Raw genomic sequence first — 24,818 nt, forward strand, 5'->3', positions numbered from 1 at the left:
TAAGAGAAGATGTCTTGTGAACCACCATGGCTAGAAAGAAATGTTTTCTGCCATTGGGAAAGATTTTTAATGACCTAGAATCTGATCGCGAGCCACTGAAGTCCATGGGAGTCCTTCAGTGGCTTTGGATTGACCATAAAGCATTGCTTTTTTAGTATTTGGTATAAAATATAATTTAAAAAATAAAAACAGGTAAACTCAGTGCTTGTGAAGAATAGCAGATTGACAGCCTTGGAAACTGAAGAGATCTCTTTATCCAAAGAATGGGCACAGTACGTGCAGACTATTATGTGCCCTTAGTCTTGATCTGGCAGGATCAACTCTGCAGTTTCCATGCCTGTGCAGTCTTTGGTCTCATTCCTAGTAGTGTTTTTTGTTTGTTTGGACATCTGTTCAGTGGAAACTATTTAAACTACCAAAATCATTTTATATGGAACACTAAACAAACATTGCAACAACTTTCGGTTGCTACTGTCCTGAGCTTGAATTGAACTAGTGTTTGAAAGGCTCTGCATCCCCAGAGCCACTGAGTCCCCCAAAAAACACAATTCTGATCCTCAGTAATATCTTATTTTCTCCCTCATGTGAATGCTCATATATTAGCAGCTGCTATCCTGAAAACCTTTAAAGCTAAAAAACAACTTTATATCATCTGAAATTTTGGAACATCAGCTTTCAAATGGTATAAAACATTAATTTCTAACTTCAGTGCATTGTGAAATATAAGCTAAAATCATGTTGGAATTGAAGAGGCGGCAAGATGGAAATAATAAATGTGATTTAAAAGTCTGATGGCCATTTCCTATTAGACTACTAGTACATGTGCTTTCAGGTCTTATGAACTCTTTCAGACACTGGTCTAATCCTAGTGATTGTGGAGTGTTTTTGTATTATCCAAAAATAGCCTTGTCAGAAATTATCACCATTTTTCAAGGAAGTCGTTCAACTCTCTAAAAGTTACATCTTTAAGAACTCTGAAGTGCAAAAATACGAATTTGTACTTCAAAATGGTCCTTGAGCCATAATCACTGAGCAGCTATACCATTACCAGCCAATATAGTATCCGGCAGCAACATGAACATATACTTCTCACCCTATTTTTTTTTTTTTTTTTTTCAGTTTCTTAGTTTTACAGACTCAAATACGCAAACACTATCATAAATTTGGTCAATAACTAACTGCATTTTTTAATAAAAGTTGAGTCTAACTTTCACATTGACTGACTGTTTTTAAAAACAAACAAACAAAAAAAAACGAGGAGTACTTGTGACACCTTAGAGACTAATAAATGTATTTGGGCATAAGCTTTTGTGGGCTAAAACCCACTTCTTCAGATGCATGGAGTGGAAAATACAGTAGGAAGATTTATATAACAGTACATGAAAAGATGGGCGTTGCCTTACCAAGTGGGGGGTCGAGACAATGTGATGAAGTGGGTTTTAGGCCACGGAAATTTATGCCTAGATAAATTTGTTAGTCTCTAAGGTGCCACAAGTACTCCTCGTTTTTGTTTTTGCTGATACAGACTAACACGGCTACCTCTCTGAAACCTGTGTTTTAAAAGAAATTGACCATGGTGAAAACAGAAGCCACTTGGTTGTTTTAGTTGCAGTTGCTTATGTGATGTCTGAATTTGGCACCGTTTTTACCAGTGTTCCTTCTGTCTGTCAGCTTAGTTCTTTTCCTACCACTACTGCCTCTGCCATTTCCCTCCCTTAACTTTTCTTTGTAATGCATATTGTGCTTATCAGGTCTGTCAGAACTTGTTTTCATCTGCCTCTGATCTTTTACAGACTGTTTCTTCTTCATTGGTGAGGAGATGGTTGGGATTTATTAACTTTTTCAGTTCATAAAAAAAGCAACGTCAGTTTCCTATTCCTGCTGCTTTTTCTATGAACATGGTGAGGGCAGAGAGGAAACAAAAATGTTGTTTCCGTTTATAAGATAGGATTTATTAGTGCAGGCCAGCATTAAATAAGCGTCTACTCACCTGTTTTATCTGCAGCATCCCATCTTAGCCACTTTTTAGTATAGACTGGGCATACCAAATTACTTGGAAGTTTTGTAATGTGTGCAAATGTCTACAAGAATCTGGCTTTGACTTTACTAAATTAATCTAACACGTTACCTAAACCAGGTATAGCTTTGGTGTCCGGGTTTAATACCTCAAATAAATCAACTCACTAAGTCAGGTACTCCTATTGAAGAATATTTGACAAAAAATGACTGATAAATATTGTCAGTGCTTGAAATTGATATCGGTGAAATCTTGGCTCCGTTGAAGTCAGTGAGAGAGTTCTCACTCTAGAAAGATTTCACCCTATATATACCTGTTAGATTTGAATTTCTACTATTAAAACCAGCAGAATTTAATACAAATAATATGCTAAATGTATTTTACTAAATACTTTCTCTAAAGCTGCTTACAGTTCTGAACCTGTTGCTTGTACATTTTAGTTATCTTCTGTAAAGTTAGCGTAGTGTTGTGCTACTTAAGAAGACCCTCGAATCAAGAGAACTGATTTTCACAGCTGTACAAAATTATGGATTTTAAGCATTGTTTTTTAGTTTATCTATTTAAATGTTTGCAGTTGTAGGTAATTATGGGGGGGTCGGAAAATAATTATTTAATGAAAGTAGACATTGAAACTCAAAAAGTTAAAGCTTTATAATAGTTAAAATACAAATTGTCAACATCACATATCAAAATATACAAAGTAAATATATTTAAATCAAACTCTAAGTTCTGAGGCTGCATTTTCCTTACTTCGCTGATTTGAAGAAAATATTTTTGTTCATTTGTGAAATTGACATTCACCCATAAAAATCTAATCCTTCCAAGCCTAACTATAATATCTTCTGTACATCTTCTGTGCCCAGCAGTTGCACTGGTAATTGCTTCAGATTCAATTTGTAGATTAAGATGACGTGTCACTGTAGGAGGTAAAATGACAGAAAAGTTTAATTTTAAAATAAAGGAAATTTTTATTAGATTAAAGTATAAATCTGTTCATAATTTTTATATTGCTAAAGCATCACCTGTTTTGGCTCCTGTGATTAGACAGATGAAATTGTTTTAACTGTTTTGCCTAAAAATATCTGCGTTCTGCACACTGTTCCCTCTAGAATATAGTTGAGATATATTATCAAGGCAATGTTAGAAAGTTTATTCAGAAGCTGCCCATATAGTAGTACTACTATTTCTAGAAGACTTTATTTTCTGGAGCTGTCAATCTGGCACCTTTCATAATCATGATATAGCATATAATTATCTTTTAGTGTGCATTTCTGTCTAGTCTAAATTTGGCACCTTTTGCTGTATTCCTATTACATAGATTCCTTGAGATTTTATTTAAGATGTACAGCAGGGCTTCCATTATGTAATGAGAGATTTAGAATGTTATATTAAAAATATCTGGTTATATTAGCTGATTGAGGTGGGTTATAACAAGGTATGCTAAAATATTAGCACTCCAGACTGGTTGAATACTGGTTGAATGTCTCTACTCTCTGGTATTTTAAAAGGTAATTAGTATTATAAAAGAGGTTTAGAACTGCAATTTAAATAGTTATTATTTAGTATATTATTGCTTTTTTGTCTAATTTTGCTTTTGATTAGCAATCCAATGGGGAGAAGATCGCCGTCCATTTCACTTTCTCTTTTATACTGGCAAGCAGTCATTTTATTCATTAATGCATGTAAGTACATTATAGTCTATGATAAATAATGTTGACTCTAAGTCAAGTAAAACATTACATCAGAACTACATTTCAGAAACTTCTGAATTTACCTAGTGATTTCAGAATGGACCATAATAACACTACCAGAGGTGAAACAATGTGTTTTAAGTGATAATATTTATTCTTTCATTTAGAGAGAAGTTGTTGCCTAATTTACAAGGCGAATGGTTTGTTTTTCTTTTTTCTGTTTGGTTTTGATTATGAATTAGGTATGAATATTCTGAACATTTCATTTTATACTGTAGTTTAATTTAGTATCAGTAAGAGTTAGCGGTGATGAATGTCCATCCAACAGAGATGACCAGATTTAGGATTATTCATTATCATATTTAAAATACATGGTTTTCGTCTTAAAGAGAAGAATTGCAGAAATGTGCTGATCTTTAATGTGAAAGAAATTTGTATTAAGTAGCTCAATATATTTATATTTTTTTAAAAAATTTTAAAGATTGTTTGTTTGTTTTTTTCATGTAAACTTAGTGTGCACTTAGGTTAGTATGGTTGCAAGACCATGGGATCTCTGTCATTTACCTTTACGATAAAAACTACATCTGATAGAACACTGCTTGTCCCGACTTCTTTATTGTGTGTTATGAAGAGCCCTTTTATAAATATGCCCATTAGTAGCACATAAATTCTTTGACTCCCTAGAAGAGCCTTATAGAGAGACGTGTAGTATTTTAATGTATGGTTAATGTAAGACCAAAAAAAGACCCACTTTTGTAGTCTGGTACTTTCAATGTGATGCTCCTGTAAGATTCTGTTTTCCTCATTATGTACTCTTGAAAAAGTTAGAACATTTATTGGACTTCCCAAAAATCAAATTCTGTGCATAGGTTTTCTTTATTTTTGAGAATTATCTGATGTTTGTTTGTGCTCTACAAACCCAAAGGACAAAATCCCCACTTGTCAGGTACATTTATTTCTTGGAAAAAACCCTTTTTTCGTTTTTTGTTGACCTTGGGCAAATGAGCTTCTTGCCCTGGCAGAAATGAAATGAATGATAAATGTAGAGTGTGTCTTTGCTGAGTAATGGAGCTGCAGCATAGGCTTTCCACAGAGGTTTTCTCCTGCACAGCCTGAGGCAGCCCGAGGACCCCTGCTGTTCATTTAAATAGGTATGTCAAATCTGCCTCGAAACGCCGCTGGTTTGATCTGTGGTAATATTTGTGAAGGTTCCATATGGACTTGAGCCCCCTGCAGTGCTAAGAAATAATGTACAACGCTTCATGGTGCAGACGCAAATTTTCTCTGAAAAGGGATGCAATGCTGCGTTTTAGCTGTCGGAGAGGATGATGGAGCTGACGCGCTAGGCCTGTCAACTTGTTACACGGATGGGTTGCACGCAGCGAGGCTGTGGAAAATCTGTGCCTTTTAACTTTTCTACTTAATCACGGTTGTAGCATTGCCTTTAGACTGTATGCTACATTAATTCTCTTCCTGCCTTCTGCCTTTCATCCCAAGTTTCACGGAAAAAAGTAAAGCATGCAGGTCTTGTAGAGGAGCCTTATCAAACAGCTGTCATCTGACAAGCCATTTGCATTTATTTTGGCTGAAACAGAGCAACCCAAGGGCAAGATGTTTTGTTGTGTTCCATCATAATGAAGAAATTACAAATTTTACAAGGAGCACAATTTTATTTTTAGCTCTTCCTAGCCTTTTAAAAAAAGGTATGTAAGATTGCCTGAGAAATAGTCTTACAAAGGATAGTGTGTATCCTGTTACGATACCACTTGATTAAATCTTCTTCAAATGAAATCTGCTTGACAAACAGATTTCATTACTGTAGAATATTTTAAAGTACTTGAGTGTTCTTGGGACATTTCTAAATGTGTCCATTAAATAGAATTATATAAAGCTGAATTAATTAAACCGGATTTAACATCCGTTTAGTTAAGCAGCTGCAAAAAAAGGTGAAATTTGTATACAATGCTTAACATAGTTTTAATCTCTCATCAGGCTCAATGTGTTATATAAGAATTATAGATTGATTTCTTTTAAACTACCAAAACTGTAATTCATACAGCTGGGAGAAAGAAAAGATTGCATGTTAATGCAGTATTTGCATGAATTACAATATATTGTATGGATTTAAATAAAAAAAAATTGCTACATAAAGAGTGATAAGTAGGATAAAGAAATGATTATTTGGCCTAAATGTTTGTCAGTCACAACTGCATTTACTGACAGGGATCTCAGATTTTATTAATTGCAGTTGAGACAACCAGTCACAGCAGTGCCATTTGTTTAGGTAATGCTAATCAAAAATGTTAGACATCTGTTAAAAGTAGTGAATACATATATTCACCGTACATCTTATAAGATCCAGTTTATATGTGAATGTATGACTTGAATATTAACTAAGACTTCTATAAAACTTGAATATCCTTTGTATTCACATTGCTCTCTTTGTTCTGCTTGTTGAATATAGTTTAGTCTTGGGGACGGGGCAGTTTATTCACCTCTTGATGCACAAGGGATTTGTTGCATGTAACTCTAACGTACATTGAGAGAATTTAACCCCTTCACATGTGTTGTGGCTATTCATCTCATTCAAAATGTTGCACTTTGAATATGACATGGAAAATTGCATTGTTTGCAAGTAATATAGTCAGGTTTTGTAATGTGATCAACAAGACAGTGTCCTATTTTATACATTTTTTTTTTTGTTGGACAAATTTTGTAGCGTACGTAGTTCTGATTATTATTCCCTTCCAGAAATCTCAGTGAATGGAAACATCATTGTAGCCTTATGCTACTTTTATCAAAATTGTATTCAATGAAAATCATTTTACATCTCAGGGCATTTTAAGTATATTGAGTGTTTTTGATTAAAAAAACCTAAAAATATATATATCAGTCAAAAAATATTCACTTTCAAGGTAGGCAAGTGACCTAAAGAATTTAATGCATGATGTTCTGGGTCCTCCAGGCATTTAAAACATGCCCTCTTCCCCCCCCCCCTTCCCCCCCCCCCCAAAAAAAAACTAGATCAAAAAATATACAAAGATGTTTTTCATAAGCTGCTTTGTACTTTGAGGATACTTTTCAAAGATCCAGTTCTCACTCATTCCTGTCCTCAATTTATTTAGTAATAAGAATAAATCCTTCTTTAAAAGAGTGCATCCTAGTGCAGATTAAGGATTTGAGCCTTCCACTAGATGTGGGAGCATTTATGGCTGCCTAGTGTCTTGTAAACTCAGCTATTATGCAAACAAAATAGCTGATATTACAAGACAACAGACATGTACATTCATGAGTTTGACTATTGCATCTTGATAAAATCTTCTGAAAAGTGAGTCTCTACAGTAGTTTCCTATAATTTTTGGGAAATGAGGATTTAGATGTAATTGTTTGGCATTATATATGATTATTTTGCAAAATAATCATATTTAACATCATAATTGCATCTTACCCTCTTAAGTCCTGAATCTTGCAAAGTCTTATACGTGTTCTTAACTTTACGCATGAGTAGTCCTATGAAGTAGTAGAACTACTCCTGTCCATAAAGTTTTGTAACCTAAATTTCACTCCATGGGAGAAATGAAAGTTGGAAGCAAAACCGAAAGGTATTGGCAATTGTATTCGATGAGAAGACCTCTCCTACTGTAAGACGTACACTAATTGTAGGAGAAGTACTTTTTATATGGCATTCCATTTTTTCCCTAGTCTAGATTTTTTTTCATGCAGACAGTAAGTCACTCTGATAAAACCATTCCAGAAAATAGGAACTCTTTCTAATCACTAGAAATGCACATACATGGAATTTCAATACATTGAGGGGATCTGGCATTTTCAGAAATTCTCAGGAAAATCCTACTTTTTTTAATGCAAATTTGAAGTTTCCTTCAAAAAAAAAGAAAAGAAAAGTTATTTCTAATGATTTTTAGTTGTGACATGAACTTCCAAGTCTACGAACGGGCAGGGTGAAACAAAAGAAGTATGAACTGCACTCATTCATCTCAGTAGAGCTTCTGAGCCTAATGATTATTCAAGGTCTCCCTCTACACTTGTTGCATATTACTCAAAGCAATTTTAATTATAATTTAAAATCACTTCAGACTAAGGCCAGTTTACAGTAAACTTACAACTATATTTACTCCCTTTCTTTCCTTACAGCAGCTCTCATCCCAATTGTCTTTGTACTTAGCCCAGGATTCTAGTAATATCTGCTAATCTTCCCAATAAATTATGTGCACATTAGGATACAGTGAGTAAGGCATTCCAAATCCTGGGTGGTTCTCTAATAATCTCACTTCAGGGTCTGATGTGCTCCAGAATCCACTTTGCTCTTGGCTCAGTAGGGAGGTAGAAAGGTGTCCCAGCTGCCTCAGTGCATCTGCTTTCTCACCAGATACGAAGATACTGCATGCCTATACAGGAGAAGAGAAGAAGCCGTAGAGTCAGGAGTCAAGCAAACAGCCTTCCCATATATTTACAAGGGCTGCCAATCCAGCCCCTTTCCTAATTGACAAGCTCTATCTAGGTCAAACCTTTCAATGGCCAAAAATCTCTTGTGCATTCCCAGCTTTATTCATTCTACTTCCAGAAGTTTTAGGCCACTCATAGGAACCCACTTCTTCATGCCCTCTATTCTATTGGGACAAGCCTCATAACGTGTGTCTACACTGCAGAGACAACCCCACAGCATTGAGTCTCTCAGCCCAGGTCAATTGACTTGGGCTCTTGGGGCTCAGACTGTGAGGCTATAGCAGTGTAGATGTTCCCACTTAGGCTGCGGCCTGTGCTCTGGAACCTAGCGGAGGGGAGAGGGTCTTGGAGTCTGCGCTCCAGCCTGAGCAGGAACGTCTACATTGCTATTTTTAGCCCTGCAGCCTGAGCCCTGTGAGTCAGTTGACCCAAGCTCTCAGACTTGGTTCCGTGGGTTTTTCTTTGCAGTGTAATCATATCCTCAGTCACCTGACCTGCTATCAGGAAAACATTTCGCCCCAGAGAAGAACCTAAGCTTTCTTGCCTTTACCTGACACTTCTACCCCATAGATGCAAACATTTTCTATCTATTCTCCGGTAAACCTCACACCATCCAACCCTACTCTGTGAATGGTTTTCTTGACGGGTTTGACTGCCTTTTAACCCCATTCCTAACTGAAATGCACGAGTTACTTCAGAGTGGCATGAGATGCTTGCTCTCTGAATAGCACTTTCCATACCTCACTACCCTACAAAGTGAGAGACCAGACCAGGTAATCACACCGAGGTATCTCACTAGGTATTGCGATGTAGGAGCAGTTTATTTCAGTCTTACAGATATTTTGAATAATGTTTCCTGTGTCTTAGGATATCAGACGTTAAAATATAGAAGTACACACACACACAAATGCCACAGATTGGGAGAAAATTCTACACAGATTTGATCATATTTAGTTGATTTCTAGTATGCCTTCCCAAAATTAAAGTTACTGGAAGGCTTACTGCTACGGTTCAGTCCGGTCTGTGCTGTTTATAAAGCAACTGGGGGTTTTTTGTACTTCAGAGGTTCTATACACTTATGTTGCTGTTCTAAAAATATTTAATTTGCTTATTACATTATTATAAATCTCAGCACCAGCCTGCATCACAGATTCCTTTTAAACTGATTCCACAACCATTTAAGTGCTGTGAGTGCAACTACTTTAGAAAATCAGTAACCCTATGGTTAACTTATTCTGATACTTTTAAATATCTGTATATTATTTATTTAATATTTTATTTTTATTACCCTACTGGGAATGTATATTTATAGATAAAGAAACTTTTAAAATCATGATTGGGTGCTTACTACTGTAAGGAGTTCTTTATTATTTAAGTGTTAAGTGGTATTTAAGTGTTGCATCAGCATCTTTGTCACTTATTTCAAATTATGATATTGCGTATTTTAACAATTAGCACTTCGTACAGTGGTTATTAATAAAAACTCATAGGCTTTCCTACATTTCATCTGTTTCACTGTTTTAAATTTTTTGCTTTTTGTAAAGTAGTCTGTAAAATGTAAAAATGTAATCCTTGCAACTCCACAGTAATTGCAGCACTATAGTATCTCCTGTTCTAAGTATAGGAAGATACTGTTGATGCTGCAGATAGCTGGGGCTGTGAATGTTGAGGTTTTTACTAGCACCCATTGTATTTCATAAAATAATTGAAGGGAGTACACAGTGCTCATCCATAAGGCTTTTGTTGTCAGCACTTGCTAATCTAAGTGGGTTCTTTGGAATATGCAGTATTTAGTTGTAGTACCACCACTTCTGTTTTTCTTATAAATATTACTTGTTTTACTTAGGATTAAGTTGCTGCTGTAACTCAAAGTATTTTGATGTTTCTTTTTAGCGTGAACACTAAACTTATGGGTAATTTAGCTTCATCCGAAAGCTAGATTCTTGAAGAAAACAATTAAGATTGAGAGTACGTACCAATAATCTCAGGGTTTAAAAAGAATTACAAAAATGTTAAATTATCAAAAACAAACACTAGAAACTCGGGGAAATTCAGAATTAAAGTTAACCCTAACATTTGCAAGTATGGAAATGCACAGCTATGGCAACCAGACAGCCTTAACTCTGCTCCTATGGGTATGCTCTGGGAGGAAAGGAGAAGGGACTCTGACTCAAACTATCTATTGCTGCAGGTGAACCGGTGTTAACAATGGTGGGGAATTTTTTACAAAATTTTCCTAATGTAGACCGGGCTTATGTAGAAGTTTTACTAAATGGGTAAGAAATCCATTAAGGAAAGTTAAAAACCTATCTAAATGTGTATCCTCAATCCCTCATTTTATCTGTGCAAGGAATCTCTAGATAAGCATATAGTATTCCAACAAACAAAAGGGCTAAACTCTACGTACATAGTAGCACTGAAACTAAAATAGTTTTGAATTCTTTCACCCTTGCAATACCATTTTTGTATATATTGATATTAACCGAAACTTCTAACAGATTCATTATTACACATGTTTGAAAATACACCAGTGACAAAAATGTACTTGCTATACTGTGTGTGTTGCTTGCTGAGTTTTTGACAGACTAGTATTTTAAAAAAGCAGATTTGTTTATGCACTTCCCCCAAGCACAAGGAAGCTGTGATCTCAGTTGGGGCCTCTAAGTGCTACGTAATACAAATATAATAAATATCATCACCAAAATTAAGAGTTGCATGGAATACACTATATAAATACTTACTTTTGCTAAAAAGGCAGTTCGAAGTTCAAGCCAGTAATTGTTTTTTATATAGATATATTGTCCACCTCCTTTTTAGTTTTAAGAATGACTTAAGCACCAATCCTTCAAACAGTTACGCACTTGTTTAACTGCTATGAGCAGTAGTCAGTGCAGGATCAAGGTCTTGTATACATTTTGAACCTGCAGTGTACTTTTAACTGTTAAATACTGTAACCATTTTTACAATAATCTTTTTGTACACTTCAGGATGTTTGGATAATACACATAGATAAGTAATGTGTGACTATTTTGTTATTTAAAACCATATAAATAATAAAATATCTGTACCCTTTAATGCATATTTCTATATATTTTAGGAAATATATGGGAAACTGCTAGACATTCAGAAATACCAAGACCACTTGAGAGCCCAAGGCTTACTTGCTGAGAACAGAAAAAAAATGTGAGTTTCCGGCTTGCACTAATATTGATATCAGTTTTCTTAAATTGCTTTAATATATTATTTTAGCACTTCCTTGAATCTCGGTTTCAAACATTTTTTATTTGATTTTTGGAGAGACAATTTTGAAATAATTCATGTGAAATAACACAGTATTGCCATCCTCAGGAGATCAAAAACCAGACTCCAAAAGAACATGAGATGATTAAAAAAAAGAATGTTTTTTAGTCTTTATAACACCTGTATACTCATCTACTTCTCTGCCAATGTGTGCGTGATCATTTCTAGTTGGAACATCAACCTTAAGTCACAAAAAATGCACACCTCTCCCTGACTGCTCAGATGGAGACTCCACTTAGCTTCTCCTCATTCCTAAAATAGGGGAACTGCCATCCATTTCCTATTAGTGTGTCTCCTTCTTAGTTTCCCACCTTCCCCACCATATTCCTTCCTGCACAAGGGCTATAAAATGGAGCTCAGAAAGCAATGAACATCCAAGAAACACAAAGCATTCTGACTGTAGATCAAGTGTTTCAATTATTGTTCAGTAAAGATTTATATGAGCTACAAAGACAGGAGATGCTGCTGAGATGGTGGGCCAATCCATACATGAAGGCAGGGCTCAATGGCAAGGCCAGGTGTGTGTCGTCAGCCCCACAAGCTCTTGCATTAGGTTCTGCCTGGGAGTTTAGCCCTGGAGATAGCAGGAATGGAGGAGTGTCTCATGTCATGAGAGCTTGTCCTGCAGGTGCCAAAATCCCATGACTCGTGATTAATTCATAAGAGTTGGCAATACAGTTAACATTTCAGTCATAAGACCAATCATTTCTGATCATAATTCCTAATTATGGATAAGTGATTCAACACTCAAGGAATCTAATAGGTTCCTTATTGTGTTTATATTAACCATTCCATTTTTAACTTCCTCCTTTTTCTCTTCCCAGTGCCAACATATTTAAGTAGTTTTACTTTCCGTTACCCCTTTTCTTCTTTCTCTTCCAAAAGGGAAAAGAGAAACAATTTCCCCCTCCTCTCTCTTAGTTTCTTGCCTTTGTTTAGCACATAACTGAGACTAGAAGAGGATGGAGAACAATATTTAAATACTCTTGTTGGGTGAAGGTGTTTTGAGTGTTTTTTTGTTTTGTTTTGTTTTTTTGTTTGTTTTTCCCACAGAAGGTTTTCACAGTAGATGGTTCTATGTTCGATGCCATTTTCCTTGAGGATTTTACTGACTGGGTTATTGGTTACTCATTTCTATTGAAAGTCAACAGACAATTCCTGGAAGACCATAATGGTCATTTGTCTGTTAATGAGCCTTTTTAATGGCTGCAGTCAAGATTGCTTGTCAGTCTTTGAAATTAATCAATATTATAAGACCTGGGTGCAGTTCGCTTCCTTTTGAGGAATCCAGAAACTAGGATGCAGTAGCCCAGTTGTGTTTTGAGAATTTTTTGTAGTAATTCCTCCATAGACTGAGTGGGCAGTGAGGATTCAGAGAAGGCTTATAGGGTTGGAAAGGTTTCATTGAAACCAAGGAATCTGTGTCATATTCTAACAGTGCACTCCTTTTTCTCCCAGTTAAATGGTTGCTTTTTCAGGGCTGCGGTTCTTTCATGATGGTCCTGCTATGTGTCTTCAATCCAGCATTATGTAGTGTTCCAATGCTCCATAATGATGCTCTGCAATTTTTTCTATTTTAGCTGTTAATTCTGTGTGTGTTTGTTTTTTTTTTTTATGGGTAAATTGCAATGAAGAGCGCATAAATATATATAAAAAAAAATTTCAGCACTGTGGTTTAGGGTTATAACTACTTCAGTGTACCTTGCTATGCTTTTCTATTTTGGTAGCTGGGACAGTTGTGTTAGCATGAGACATTTGTCTTTAGCAGTGGTACATTAGTTTTTTATCTTTGTTTCTTAGTTGACTGAAGTCCACATTCCTTTGATTAAAGTTTCCTATGGCGTGTAGCGTTTATTCATCATGCCTTTCGAGGAGAGGCCCTTTAGGCTATATCTGCACAGCCTTTTGGAGCCTGCAGGAGTGAGCCTTCCTGCCCAGGTGGACAGACTCAGGCTGGCATTCTAAAAATAGCTGTGTAGAAAAAGTTTTGAAGTTGTGGCTTGGAATCAGAAGCTCCAACCCAAGCTGCAACTTCAAAGTGCTGTCTACATAGCGAGTTTTAGAGCACTAGCGTGAATCCCTACTAGCCCAAGTCTGTCCCCCCAGGCCAGATGGCTCAGTCCTGCTAGCTCCAAAATGCTACATAGACATACCTAAACCTGAGCAGGCAAGGGGAGAATGGGGTTGGAGTTCATAGTGAATGCTGCTGAAAAATAATCTGATTTAATGTGATTCCTTCCAGAATTTTGCCAATTGATTTACTCATGTGAATAATGGTGGTCGACATTTCTTTCATGTTCTAAAAACCAAGTGGTTGGAAGGATTTTTTTCAAGTTTTCCAAAAACATGTGCCTCTTCCTCTGGGACCAGAATAGATAGTTTAACTCTAAAATGAAGAAATACTTTTTTTCAGAGAATTGAGCATCTAAAAACGGGCTGTTATACAGACATTTTGCAATCATACCTACAAGGTTAGCCCTGATCCTACAGAGACTTAAGCACACACATAACTTTACACATGTGAGTAATCCCATTGACTTCATTGAGGTTATTCATGTATAAAGATAAGCATGTATTGAAATCTTTGCAGAATCCTGACTTCAGCTGCCAGTGAAAACAGTAATGTTGTCAGGCAGTAGGGGAGGTCATTTTAGGCCCTGATTCAGGAAAGCACTTAAACACGTGCTAAAGTTAAGTATATCCCTGAATAATGATGCTTCCTGGAATTGGGACCTTTAATTGTGACACTAAAAATATTAATTGACATTTATTGTTTCTAACAAATCTACAAAAGCAAAAAAATAAGAGTTAAGGCTTCATCCTTAGGTCACCTTGTAATTTCACCCCCATTACTATATGAAGTATGCTGTTTCAACAGCCAGTGTTTGAACACTTTTTATATAATACCTACATGAAAAGGGCATATTTGGGACAGTGCTTTGAATTTCGTTTCTTTTATTGGTTTATCTTAATTCAGACCTTAAGGCTGTTTCTCTACACTGGACTGTTTTCTTTAAAATTTCCACCATTACTACCACTAGCGCACTTCCACCGTTGGTAGCGACAGTGGGAGTGCTGATACAGAGTCCAGCATTGTCACGTTGTCTAACCTAGCTCAGAGTAGGTCTAGATGACATGGTTAAAATGCCAGTGGCTACTAGTTCCCTTCCTATATGAGCACCCCCACATTGCTGCCACCAGCAGAGCTGCACGAGTAAGAGCAAGGATTAACAGGGGAAGATCTGGTGTAGACAAGGACTTGTTGTTGTCTTGAATCTAGTTTTGTGTGCATTTTGTTTTGCTGAAACCTTGTGGGCCAAGTTTTTAGAACTGAGTTATAAATCTGTGGAAAATTAGCTTATCGTGGAACTGCTGATTGGCTTTTAACTTCAGTAGCAATAATGAGTGACACTTAAGTAAAATTCATAATTAACTCTTGATGCAATGAATTTAATAAGTGTAGTTACCATTCCTTTCATAAGAAAGAGCTTTTATAACTAACTTAAACATTATAAATCGTATTTACATAGTGAATATAATACTGTTTTGCAGTAGAAAATACATTTCCAAATACAAGCCTCACTGTATGTATGGTCCTTTGTGATATAACTCTAATTGCATGGTTAATTAAAAAGAGAATATATGTGATATTTTAAACAGAAACCTGATTGGCAGCAGATGGCTGATTAAGGAGGAATTGGAAGACATGTTAGTGGAAAAACTGTCAGATCACGATGTGAGTAATTAATCTTTTTAATTTAAGGGACCTGTATCTTAAGAATACAGACTCCGGCTGCATCCTGAAAAAGTATGTCTTGGAGGCAGGTGCTTTTTTTTAAATATCCATTTTCCCCCCTCCAGCTCCTCACCTAAGGCTAGGTTTACACTACCCGCCTGAATCGGTGGGTAGAAATCGATCTCTCGGGGATTGAATTATCGCGTCTCGTCAGGACGCGACAATCAATCCTCGAATCGACGCTCTTACTCCACCAGCGGAGGTGGAAGTAAGCGTCGTCAACGGGGAGCCATGGAGGTCGATTTTGCCGCCGTCCTCACAGCGGGGTAAGTCGGCTCCAATAGGTCGAATTCAGCTACGCTATTCGCGTAGCTGAATTTGCGTATCTTAAATAGACCCCCTCCTGTAGTGAAGACCTGCCCTAAGTAAATGTTTGTCATATTGGCATGTTATCTCGTGCATGCTACAAAAATTTCCCGCCATTGTTAACATGATCCATTTCCATCAGTGGTAACGTCATTGGGAGCTCTTGTGTAGATGTGCCATTGCTGGGTCATATAACCCTGCTCAGAGACGGTCTAATTAACACAGTGCTTAAAACCCCATTGGCACTGATGAGTAGGGCTCATCTATAGGACTCCCAATGTTACTATTATTGATGAAGTTGAACTGATGGTAGTAATGGTGGAAAATTTTTGCAAAATTTCCCTACTATAGACAAGACAGACTATTATCTGCAATATGCTTGCGTCATATGAAATTGATTCTGAAGAACTCTGCATCTGGCACCTTACTACTTGCATCTCCAAGAACAAGTCCATTAACTCGCTATTGCAGCTGGTTTCCATGGGTGAGGAATAATGCTGATGTTTCTATTACACTGAGGTTTTCCAAATAAGAACAGAGGTCCAAAAATCCAGATCCAGTCTGCCTGTATGACCATCTAAGTTACACCTTACCTGTGGAACCTTAATTTCCCAGTGGAATTTGAATTTCGAATTGGGCTGCACCAGACAGGGTTGACAACCTTTTGTCTAACCATTCTAGATATGTTGTTCTCTACATCCTTCATTGCTGTGTATTCCACCATCCCTTAGAGATTCAGACTACAGACCATCTCCCTAGCAATGGAAGCAGTCCTCAATTTCGCTATCTCTTGTAATACTATGGTGGTCGGTATGGATTTTCCTGTTTGTTTATTTTCCCAAAGCCCCAGGAATTGTTCCGCATTCACAAGCATACCCAGACATTTTAGTGTTCCTCACAGCTTGTCTTTTTACCGTACCTCACACTTCTATGAAATATCAGTGGGCTAGAAAATACAATACTAGGGATTGGATAAATACAAAAAAGCGCAAAAGCTCAGCCTCTGGAAATAAATTGAAATGTTTGCATGTACTATATTGAGTCCTTTAGATATTCACTGTACTCTTTTGCCTGCTCCATTTATCTTATGTTTTGTTTTGCAGCAAAGCTTTCTGTGGTGCTTGCATTAAGGGTACTAAACAAAATGGAAGCAATTGATCTTTTTTTTTTTTTTTTTTTCCCTACATGCTCAGAGAACTGTCGGAGGTTTTCCTCATGTACAGCTTCCACGATTTGATTTCTCTCACACACACACACACACACACACACTTTTAAAGGCATTTGGCGCATACGTGTTATGCTATTGTGGTTTTTTTTTCCCAAAAAGCGTTGCCACAGAAATCTGCATTAGAACATTGGACTGAAATAAAACATAAAACCGAGTGATATCAAAATTTATTTGCTACTTTATTTGTAAGAAAGTAGCCCACTGCAAAAGATGCTAGAAATACAGCATAGGTAAAAAGAATTCTCAAAAGTAATTTTAAAAATCTACTTTTTCCTACTTATAGGGTAAAAATTTTCTTATACACAATGGCATCCTTATTTCTTTGTTACCGGTGGTCCAAAACTCCTGCAAGTAATGCCTTATAGCAGGCCATCCCAGCTTTCAGCACAAAGGGGTTAATGCTGAGGTGTTTACTTTCTAATCACATGTTCAAGAACTAGGAAAAAAGCACACAGGAGCAAAGGATAATTTATTTCAAGAGGTTGCCCTTTAAGTCAAGTGTCTCTTGAATTTTTAAATATCTTGATTGTTCAGTTTTAAAGGAAATCATAAACATTAAAGTAACTCAGCTTGAACAGCCGAAGAGATACGTTTCCCTTATGTATTATGAAATATAATCATTGAGGTGCAGTTTAGTAAAATAAAATTATTCCCATTTCTATAGACATATTGGAAATGAGTGGGAAAGCTTTTTCTCCTCTATTCTAATAACAAAAAAATTCAGATCTAAGGCCCAGTAGACGTTTTCTTTTAAAATTGAGATGAACTTAATTCTAATATAATAATCCTGTATTACAAAGAGGTTGGGTGTATTCTGAATTCAAGATTCATTGCTGCCTGAAGAAAGGATTAGATGTCTTTAGTCACACAGAAAATGATGCATTTGCATGCTGTTTTTGAAGCAGCATGTGGATGCAAAAGTGTCATCTTGTCAAAAATCATCAATAAAAGCAAAGAAGAAAAGATCAAGTATATAAAAATAGAAAGTTTTAGCAAATGCAATTTCACCTGCATCTTAATGAATTTTTATTCTCTGCAGTATTCAACGTGTATACAGCTGCTAGAAAGATTAGTGACGTTGCCATGTTGTGGCATCGAAGAAGAGTATGTGCTAAAGTTTCGCAAAGAACTAGCTATACAATTAAAAAAGATGGTGATTGAGCCCCTGCAATATGATGAGCAAGGAGTCGCCTTCAGCACTGGGGAAGGTAATAATTTCACGTTTGTCTGTCTGGTTGAAGTGGTGAAGGTCTCCAGCTGAGACTCAGAAATTTCTTTGGTAACCCCAACACTCAGCAAAGTCTTGTATTGGTTGGTGCATTTCTTTATTTCATACACTTGTATTGATATTTTACAATCCTTTCATGGATGTTTTGGTATCAAAATGGAAGTGTATGGCACAAATGCCATTATCTAATGATCCATGATGATCTACGATAGAGCCTTTTAAAATAATAGTAAATCACTAATTGTTGAAATTAGTAGATATGGGTACTCGGCATTGCTTAAGAAAAGGCATTATAGCCAGTTTTCATAAGTTCAATAACTATCTTATTTTCCCTTTAAATACACAAAAGCACAGATCTGTTTCACAGGCTAACAGGTTTCAAAATTCATTTATCAAAGAACCTTTTTAACATTACCGGAGCTCAGAGATGTAAACCAGACTATTTCTTCTGGGCTGAGATTTTGTATGTCCTATTTTAGGTCAGAGCTAATGTTTTCAGAGATATAAAACTCTGTAGATAGTTTACCAGGGCGGGCTCTGGCTTTTTTGCTGCCCCAGGCAAAAAAGCCGCCCCCCGGCCGGAGCGCCGCAGGAGGGCAGCGAGCCCGGCCGGGGCCCTGCTCTCCCCAGCCAGCCGGAGCGCCGGGGGGAGGGCGGCGAGCCTGGCCGCGGCTCCGCTCTCCCCGGCTGGCTGGAGCGCCGGAGGGAGGGCGGCGAGCCCGGCTGGGGCCCCGCTCTCCTCCCGACCGACCGGAGCGCTGAGGGGAGGGCGGCGAGCCCAGCCCCCTCCCCCTCCAGGTGCCGCCCCAAGCACATGCTTGGAGGGCTAGTGCCTGGACCCGGCCCTGTAGTTTACGATGAAATCTTACTAAATGTGGACAAAAAATTGTAGCAGCACTGTTCATCCCAGTATAATTAATTTGTACATTCAGTTTCATATGAACATTCTTTATTAAACTGATGTTCTATGGTACATTTTTTAACAAAGTATCTTAATTTTTTCACAAAATATGTTTATTAGCAGCTCCTGCAATGATGCTTCATATGAGGTGGTAGATACGGAACATGCACAAGTGCAACAAACTGCTTTAGCACTTCGTGTATCATTACCGCATTCAGTCATCTTTCACAGTTACTTTTTAGTGTTCAGAATATTGCTTTTCATCTTCTAAAGTAAAACCTGTTCAAAGTTGTACTGTGTGGGATATACTGATGGGTTTTGTCCTTTTTCTCTTATTTCCATGAACATTAACAAAATGATAAAATCTATTTAGTGCAGTAGCATGCTGAATGTTGCTTATGTTTACCCCCCACCCTACTCCCTTTACCTCCAAAAAGAAAATCATTGCTGCTGTATGAAAATATAAGATCTACTTGGCTTTTTTGCATTTGATATGCTGAAAAATAACGAACCCACAATAACAAAAGGGTGCTTTGTTTATTTTAAGGCAAAAGAAAGACTTCGCGAGCAACTGCAGTAGTTTATGACCATGGAAGCGGAAAAATTACAGTGAACGGAGTAGATTATTTATGTTATTTTCCAGTGATGCAAGACAGGTGAGAGCACCATGTATCTGTTTTAACATTAACAACCTAAACAGAAACCATTGTGCTTTGGTAGAGCATTTCAAGTATTCAAAACATCAAAAAGAGCTAATATTATTTATTATTATAACTTGATCACTGATTTTTTTTCTTGATGTTTCTGCGTGGATCTTTAGCTCTATGAAGCTGACACTGTCTCCTGTTCCTGTATAAGTATCTAGTTTAAGAAGACTTCACCTTGTTTCCATTTTTCCTCATGATTATGAGAACTCAAAGTGTATCAGCTGAGAGCTGTCTGTCATCTGCCTTTTTTTTTCCAAGGAGGATTGCAAAGAATAAGAACACAGATCATTTTGGTACTTCAGTTATGGGATCTGCTCACCTTAAAGAAAATCTTGTGTTTACTGGAATGCACTCCTGAAATACACCTGTTTCCTGAGTGTCCCGGGGCAGTAGTGACACAGTCGTACTCCAACATATATCAGTAGAGTACAAACAATGTAGTTCAAGACACTTCACCTAAAATTTCAGACTGCACGGACTGCACACACAATTTCAGTTCATCTTGCACTGATAAGATTTCTGAAGATAAGTTATAAAAAGTTTCCTTAGAACAAGCCAATGTGGCGTTATTTTATTCCTAATGTTGGCTATACAATTCAAACACCTTGTATATTCCAATAATCTAAATGCATAATAGTCCTTTCACATCTGGTTTAATGCATTGACCAAGCAGTACAGGGAAGCTTGCATTTCTTTAGATTACATATGTCAAGTCATCATTTAACTGTCTCATAAACTAGCAATGTTATATATAATCTGTAATTTATAAAAATTAAATACTGTGTGTATCTTATATTTTTTCCAGAGAACAGCTAATGTTCCCGTTCCAGTTCCTTGATAGACTTGGAATACATGATATGGTCTGTACCGTCTCTGGTGGAGGGAGGTCCTCACAGGCTGGAGCGATCCGTTTAGCCTCTGCGAGAGCCCTATGTAGTTTCATCAGTGAAAATGAAGTGGAATTTATGAGGCAAGGTATGAACATAAGTAGGAAAGAATGCATAATTCCAATAGTAATATGTATTTACACACTTTTCCAGTAACTGACGAAGATTAATAAGATTGTTAAGGGCCTGACTCTCCGAAAACACAGAAGTGAGTAATTCCATTGAAATCAGTGGGACTACTCATGTGCACAAGTATTTTCAGGACCCAGACTTTAGTCATGAATAGTTTTAATAGTCAGTCTTCCTGACATCTTTCAAATGACCCAACTGTATTTCCTGTTTGAATAGTCTCTGCACCTGTTCATGAGATGTTAGGGTCACAATCCCAGCCTGAGAACCTGCTTAGGCTGCATCCTGTCAGTGCAGAAACACAATATGTAGTAATATATCAAGTCAGAGAAAAACCTTGAGTCCAAATTTTGTGGGAGGAAAAGATTCCAAGATTGCTAATCAGTTGAATAGAAACACATCTCCTATATTCTAAAGGTTCTTGTTCCTGTATTCAAGCACCAAATGTTAGGGCTACCAGTAGATTAGTTTCAACTTGATCTGAAGGGATGACAAGGAGCATAAGTATAAGTAGGCTACTTTAAATAGGCCAGATTAGAGGTTCCTCCTCTTTTCCTTATTCAGAAGGCACCAATAAAACCACCAGCACCCTAGGTAGCTGCAGTAACTGATATTTTCCTATATGTAGAAGATACCACACTATTGCAACAATACAGAATTAAACACTGAGTTTTTAAATAGACTAGAGGGAAATATGTTGAAAACTCCTAATAATAATGAAGGCAGCATAATTCTAAGCAAGCTTTTGTCTTGCTTAACGTGCTTTTGAATTACTTATTCCTAGATTCCAAGCCCAGAAGGGACCATTTGGATCATCTAGTTTGACCCTCTGTTTAACACAGGCCACAAAACTTCTTTAAAATAATTTGTAGCACATATCTTTTAGAAAAACAATCTTGATTTTAAAAATGCCAGTGATGGAGAATCCACCACAACCCTAATAAATTGTTCCCATGGTTAGTTACCCCCATCATTCAAAATTTATGCTTTATTTCCAGTCTGAATGTGTCTAGCTTCAGCCTCCAGCCATTGGATTGTGCTACACTTTTCTTTGCCAGATTGAAGAGCCCAGTATTAAATATTTGTTCCCCATGTAGGTACTTACAGACTGTAATCAAGTCACCCCTCAATCTTCTCTTTGTTAAGCTAACTAGATTGTGCTATTAGAGTCTACCACGAGAAGGCGTGTTTTCTAATCCTTAAATCTTTCTCATGGCTCTTCTATGAACCCTCTCTAAACTAACATCCTTCTTGACTTGTGGATTCACCAGTGCCAAATACAGAGGTAAAATAAATAACCTCTCTACTCCTACTCAGGAAATCCCTGTTTATATATCCCAGGATTGCATTAGCTCTTTTGGCCAGAGTGTCACATTGGAAGGTCATGTTCAGCTGATTATCCAGCATGACCCCAAAATCTTTCTCAGTCACCACCAGTGCCCACTTTTCAGTGTGCCGGGGATGGGGCCGGGGGTCAACCCTCAGCTCTACCCCAGGCTCCGTCCCCACTCCATCCCTTCCCCTAAGGCCCCAATCCCACCCACCTCTTCCCATCCCTGCCCTGCCCCGCCTTTTCCCGCTCCGTTCTGCCCCCTTCCTCGAGCGCACCACATCCTCACTCCTTCCCCCTCCCAAGTCTCCCACGCCCTGCGAAACAGCTGATTGCAGCAGACGGGAAGTGCAGGGAGGGAAGGGTTGGCACTGATCATCAGGTCCCACTGGTGGGAGGTTCTGATGGTGCATGCTCAGCACCAACCATTTTTCCCCCGTGGTTGCTCCAGCCCTGGACCACCCACAGAGTCGGCGCCTATGAGAATCCCTGCTTCCTAGGTTAGTCCCCCATTCTATAAGTACAGCCTACATTCTTTGTTCCTCGATGTATACACACATTTAGTCATATTAAAATGCATATTGCTTACACCCACGTTTCCAAGCAATCCTGATCTTTCTGTATCCGTGAATTGTCCTCTTCATTATTTACCACTCCACAATTTTTGTCATCTGCAAACTTTATCAGAGATGATTTTATGTTTTCTTCCAAGTTATTGATAAAAATATTAAAAGGTGTAAGGCCAAGAACCAATCCCTACAGGACCCCACTGGAAACATACCCGCATGATGATTCCCCACTTACAATTACATTTTGAGACCTTATTAGTCAGTTTTTAATTAATTTAATATGTGCCATGTTAATTTTATATCGTTCTTGGTTTTTTTAATCAGAATGTCATGCTATACCAAGTCAAATGCCTTACAGAAGTCTAAGTATTTTACATCAACGCTATTGCCTTTATCAACCAAACTTGTAATCTCATCAAAAAAAGATGTCAAGTTAGTTTGACAGGATCTATTTTTCATAAACCCATGTTGATTTGCATTAATTACATTACCCTCCTTTAATTCTTTATTAATCCAGTCCCATATCACCCACTCTATTATCTTGCCTGGGATCTATGTCAAGCTTATAGGCCTAGATTTAGCCAGGTCATTCCATTTACCCTTTTTAAAAATTGGCACGTTAGCTTTCTTCCAGTATTCTGGAACTTCCTCATTTCTCCAAGACTTGTTGAAAATTAACATTAATGGGGTACAGTGAGCTCTTCATCCAGCTCTTTTAAAACTCTTGGATGCATGTTATCTGGACCTGCTAATTTAAAAATTGTCTAACTTTAGTAGCTTCTGTTTAACATCCTCCAGAGATGCTGGTAGAATGGAAGGAGTATTATCATCACTATATGATGAGTCTATATCATTTGTTTTTCTCCAAATACAGAACAGAAATATTTATTGAACACTTCTGCCTTTTCTATATTATTATTATTATTATTGATAATTCTCCCAATACCATTGTCAGGATTCTTTGTTCCTAAAATATTTAAAAGCTCCTTCTTATTGTCCTTAACTCTGCTAGCCATAGATTTCTCCTGGTGTCCCTTTGCTTCCCTTACTGATTTTTTTTTTTTTTACAATTCCTAACTTCTGATTTATATTCATTACAATCAACTTCCTCTTTCTTCCATTTGTTATACATAATTTTTTACAGCTGTCTAAAAGTGAATTCAAATATTTGAACAAATAACATGTCCTTTACATCACTGGGGTGATTTTTATAAGATTTGTAATGTACAAAATTCAAATACTGTAAGTGTTAAAATTCTATGGGGTTTGACTAAACTAAATTCCATTTTGTTGGTTTCAAGCTGTACCTTTGTCCTCCTTTTGGGCCTAGATGTTGCAATTCATGTGGTATGCAAAGTCACCAATTGTTCTGAAGCGCGCGCACACACACACAATTAGTGCATGTTGTACTTCATGAAATGACTGTCTTCATATTGTCCTGTAGCTGGACTACTGACACCTGATCCACGTATCAAGGAACGAAAGAAGCCTGGTCAAGAGGGAGCCCGCAGGAAGTTCACCTGGAAAAAACGCTGAATCTAACTGGAGCAGATGTTAAAAGTTGTGTTACAACAGTTTCAAAACATCACCAACTGTATGATTTCTTTACAATCACTGTTGTGTAAATATATCTGGTAATACATTTTTTGGTTTCTAATTACTGTGTTTTTCCTCTTTTAAAAAAACGAATTTCTTTTAAGTTGCAGTCAGTTGTTAAAAGATTTTAAAAGTTGCAAATTGTAAAGTCTTTTGTCTGAGTTATGAGGCCAAAATAGTTACACCTCCCAGCTGCTGTGTAGACATACCCTAAATGATGGACATACCAGATGCTTACTGTGCCTGAGTGAGGAGCACATAACAGAGAGAGAGATGCCATATGTAGAGCCTTTTCTAAGAGAATCCAGAGAGCTACTGAGTCTTCTCTGAAAATGTTCTTGATGGAGAGATCAGTGCATCCCTCTTTAGACCCCAGAATGCCTGGGGCAGAAATTTCTAAGCACTCATCATCAAAAAGCATGCCCGCTAGCTCTTCTACTTAAGAAGTAGAAAGAGTTGCTCCTAAAAACCTATCCTCCTCCTCCAGTAAAATCTCGGGGGGATGGGAAGGAGAGAGCACCGAGCGCGCACACAGAACAAATCTAAGTTTCTTTCACCAGGTCCTTCCTCTAGGAGCCACAAATCCTCTCAATCCTCAACTGAAAAGGGTAGTACAAGGTCCCAAAAGGATCCCTTTGGCATACAGACAGGTAGCAGTCACCATGCCTC

The 24,818-nt window shown here is 37.4% G+C and overlaps 1 protein-coding gene across 1 annotated transcript in view; it reads left to right on the forward strand.

Annotated features, from left to right (window-relative positions):
* MRPS9 (mitochondrial ribosomal protein S9) overlaps positions 1–24,210 on the forward strand; it is a 44,228-nt gene extending 20,018 nt beyond the window's left edge. The window contains exons 5-11 of the mRNA XM_054010360.1: positions 3,620–3,699; positions 11,270–11,355; positions 15,133–15,208; positions 17,842–18,010; positions 19,479–19,587; positions 20,444–20,613; positions 23,998–24,210. Of these exons, the coding sequence (XP_053866335.1) occupies positions 3,620–3,699; positions 11,270–11,355; positions 15,133–15,208; positions 17,842–18,010; positions 19,479–19,587; positions 20,444–20,613; positions 23,998–24,089 (782 nt within the window). The 3' untranslated portion in view covers positions 24,090–24,210. The remainder of the gene's footprint in view (positions 1–3,619; positions 3,700–11,269; positions 11,356–15,132; positions 15,209–17,841; positions 18,011–19,478; positions 19,588–20,443; positions 20,614–23,997) is intronic.
* The last annotated feature ends 608 nt before the right edge of the window (positions 24,211–24,818 follow it).

Source organism: Malaclemys terrapin, chromosome 1 (genome assembly GCF_027887155.1).
Source record: "Malaclemys terrapin pileata isolate rMalTer1 chromosome 1, rMalTer1.hap1, whole genome shotgun sequence".
Lineage (NCBI taxonomy): Eukaryota > Metazoa > Chordata > Testudines > Emydidae > Malaclemys > Malaclemys terrapin.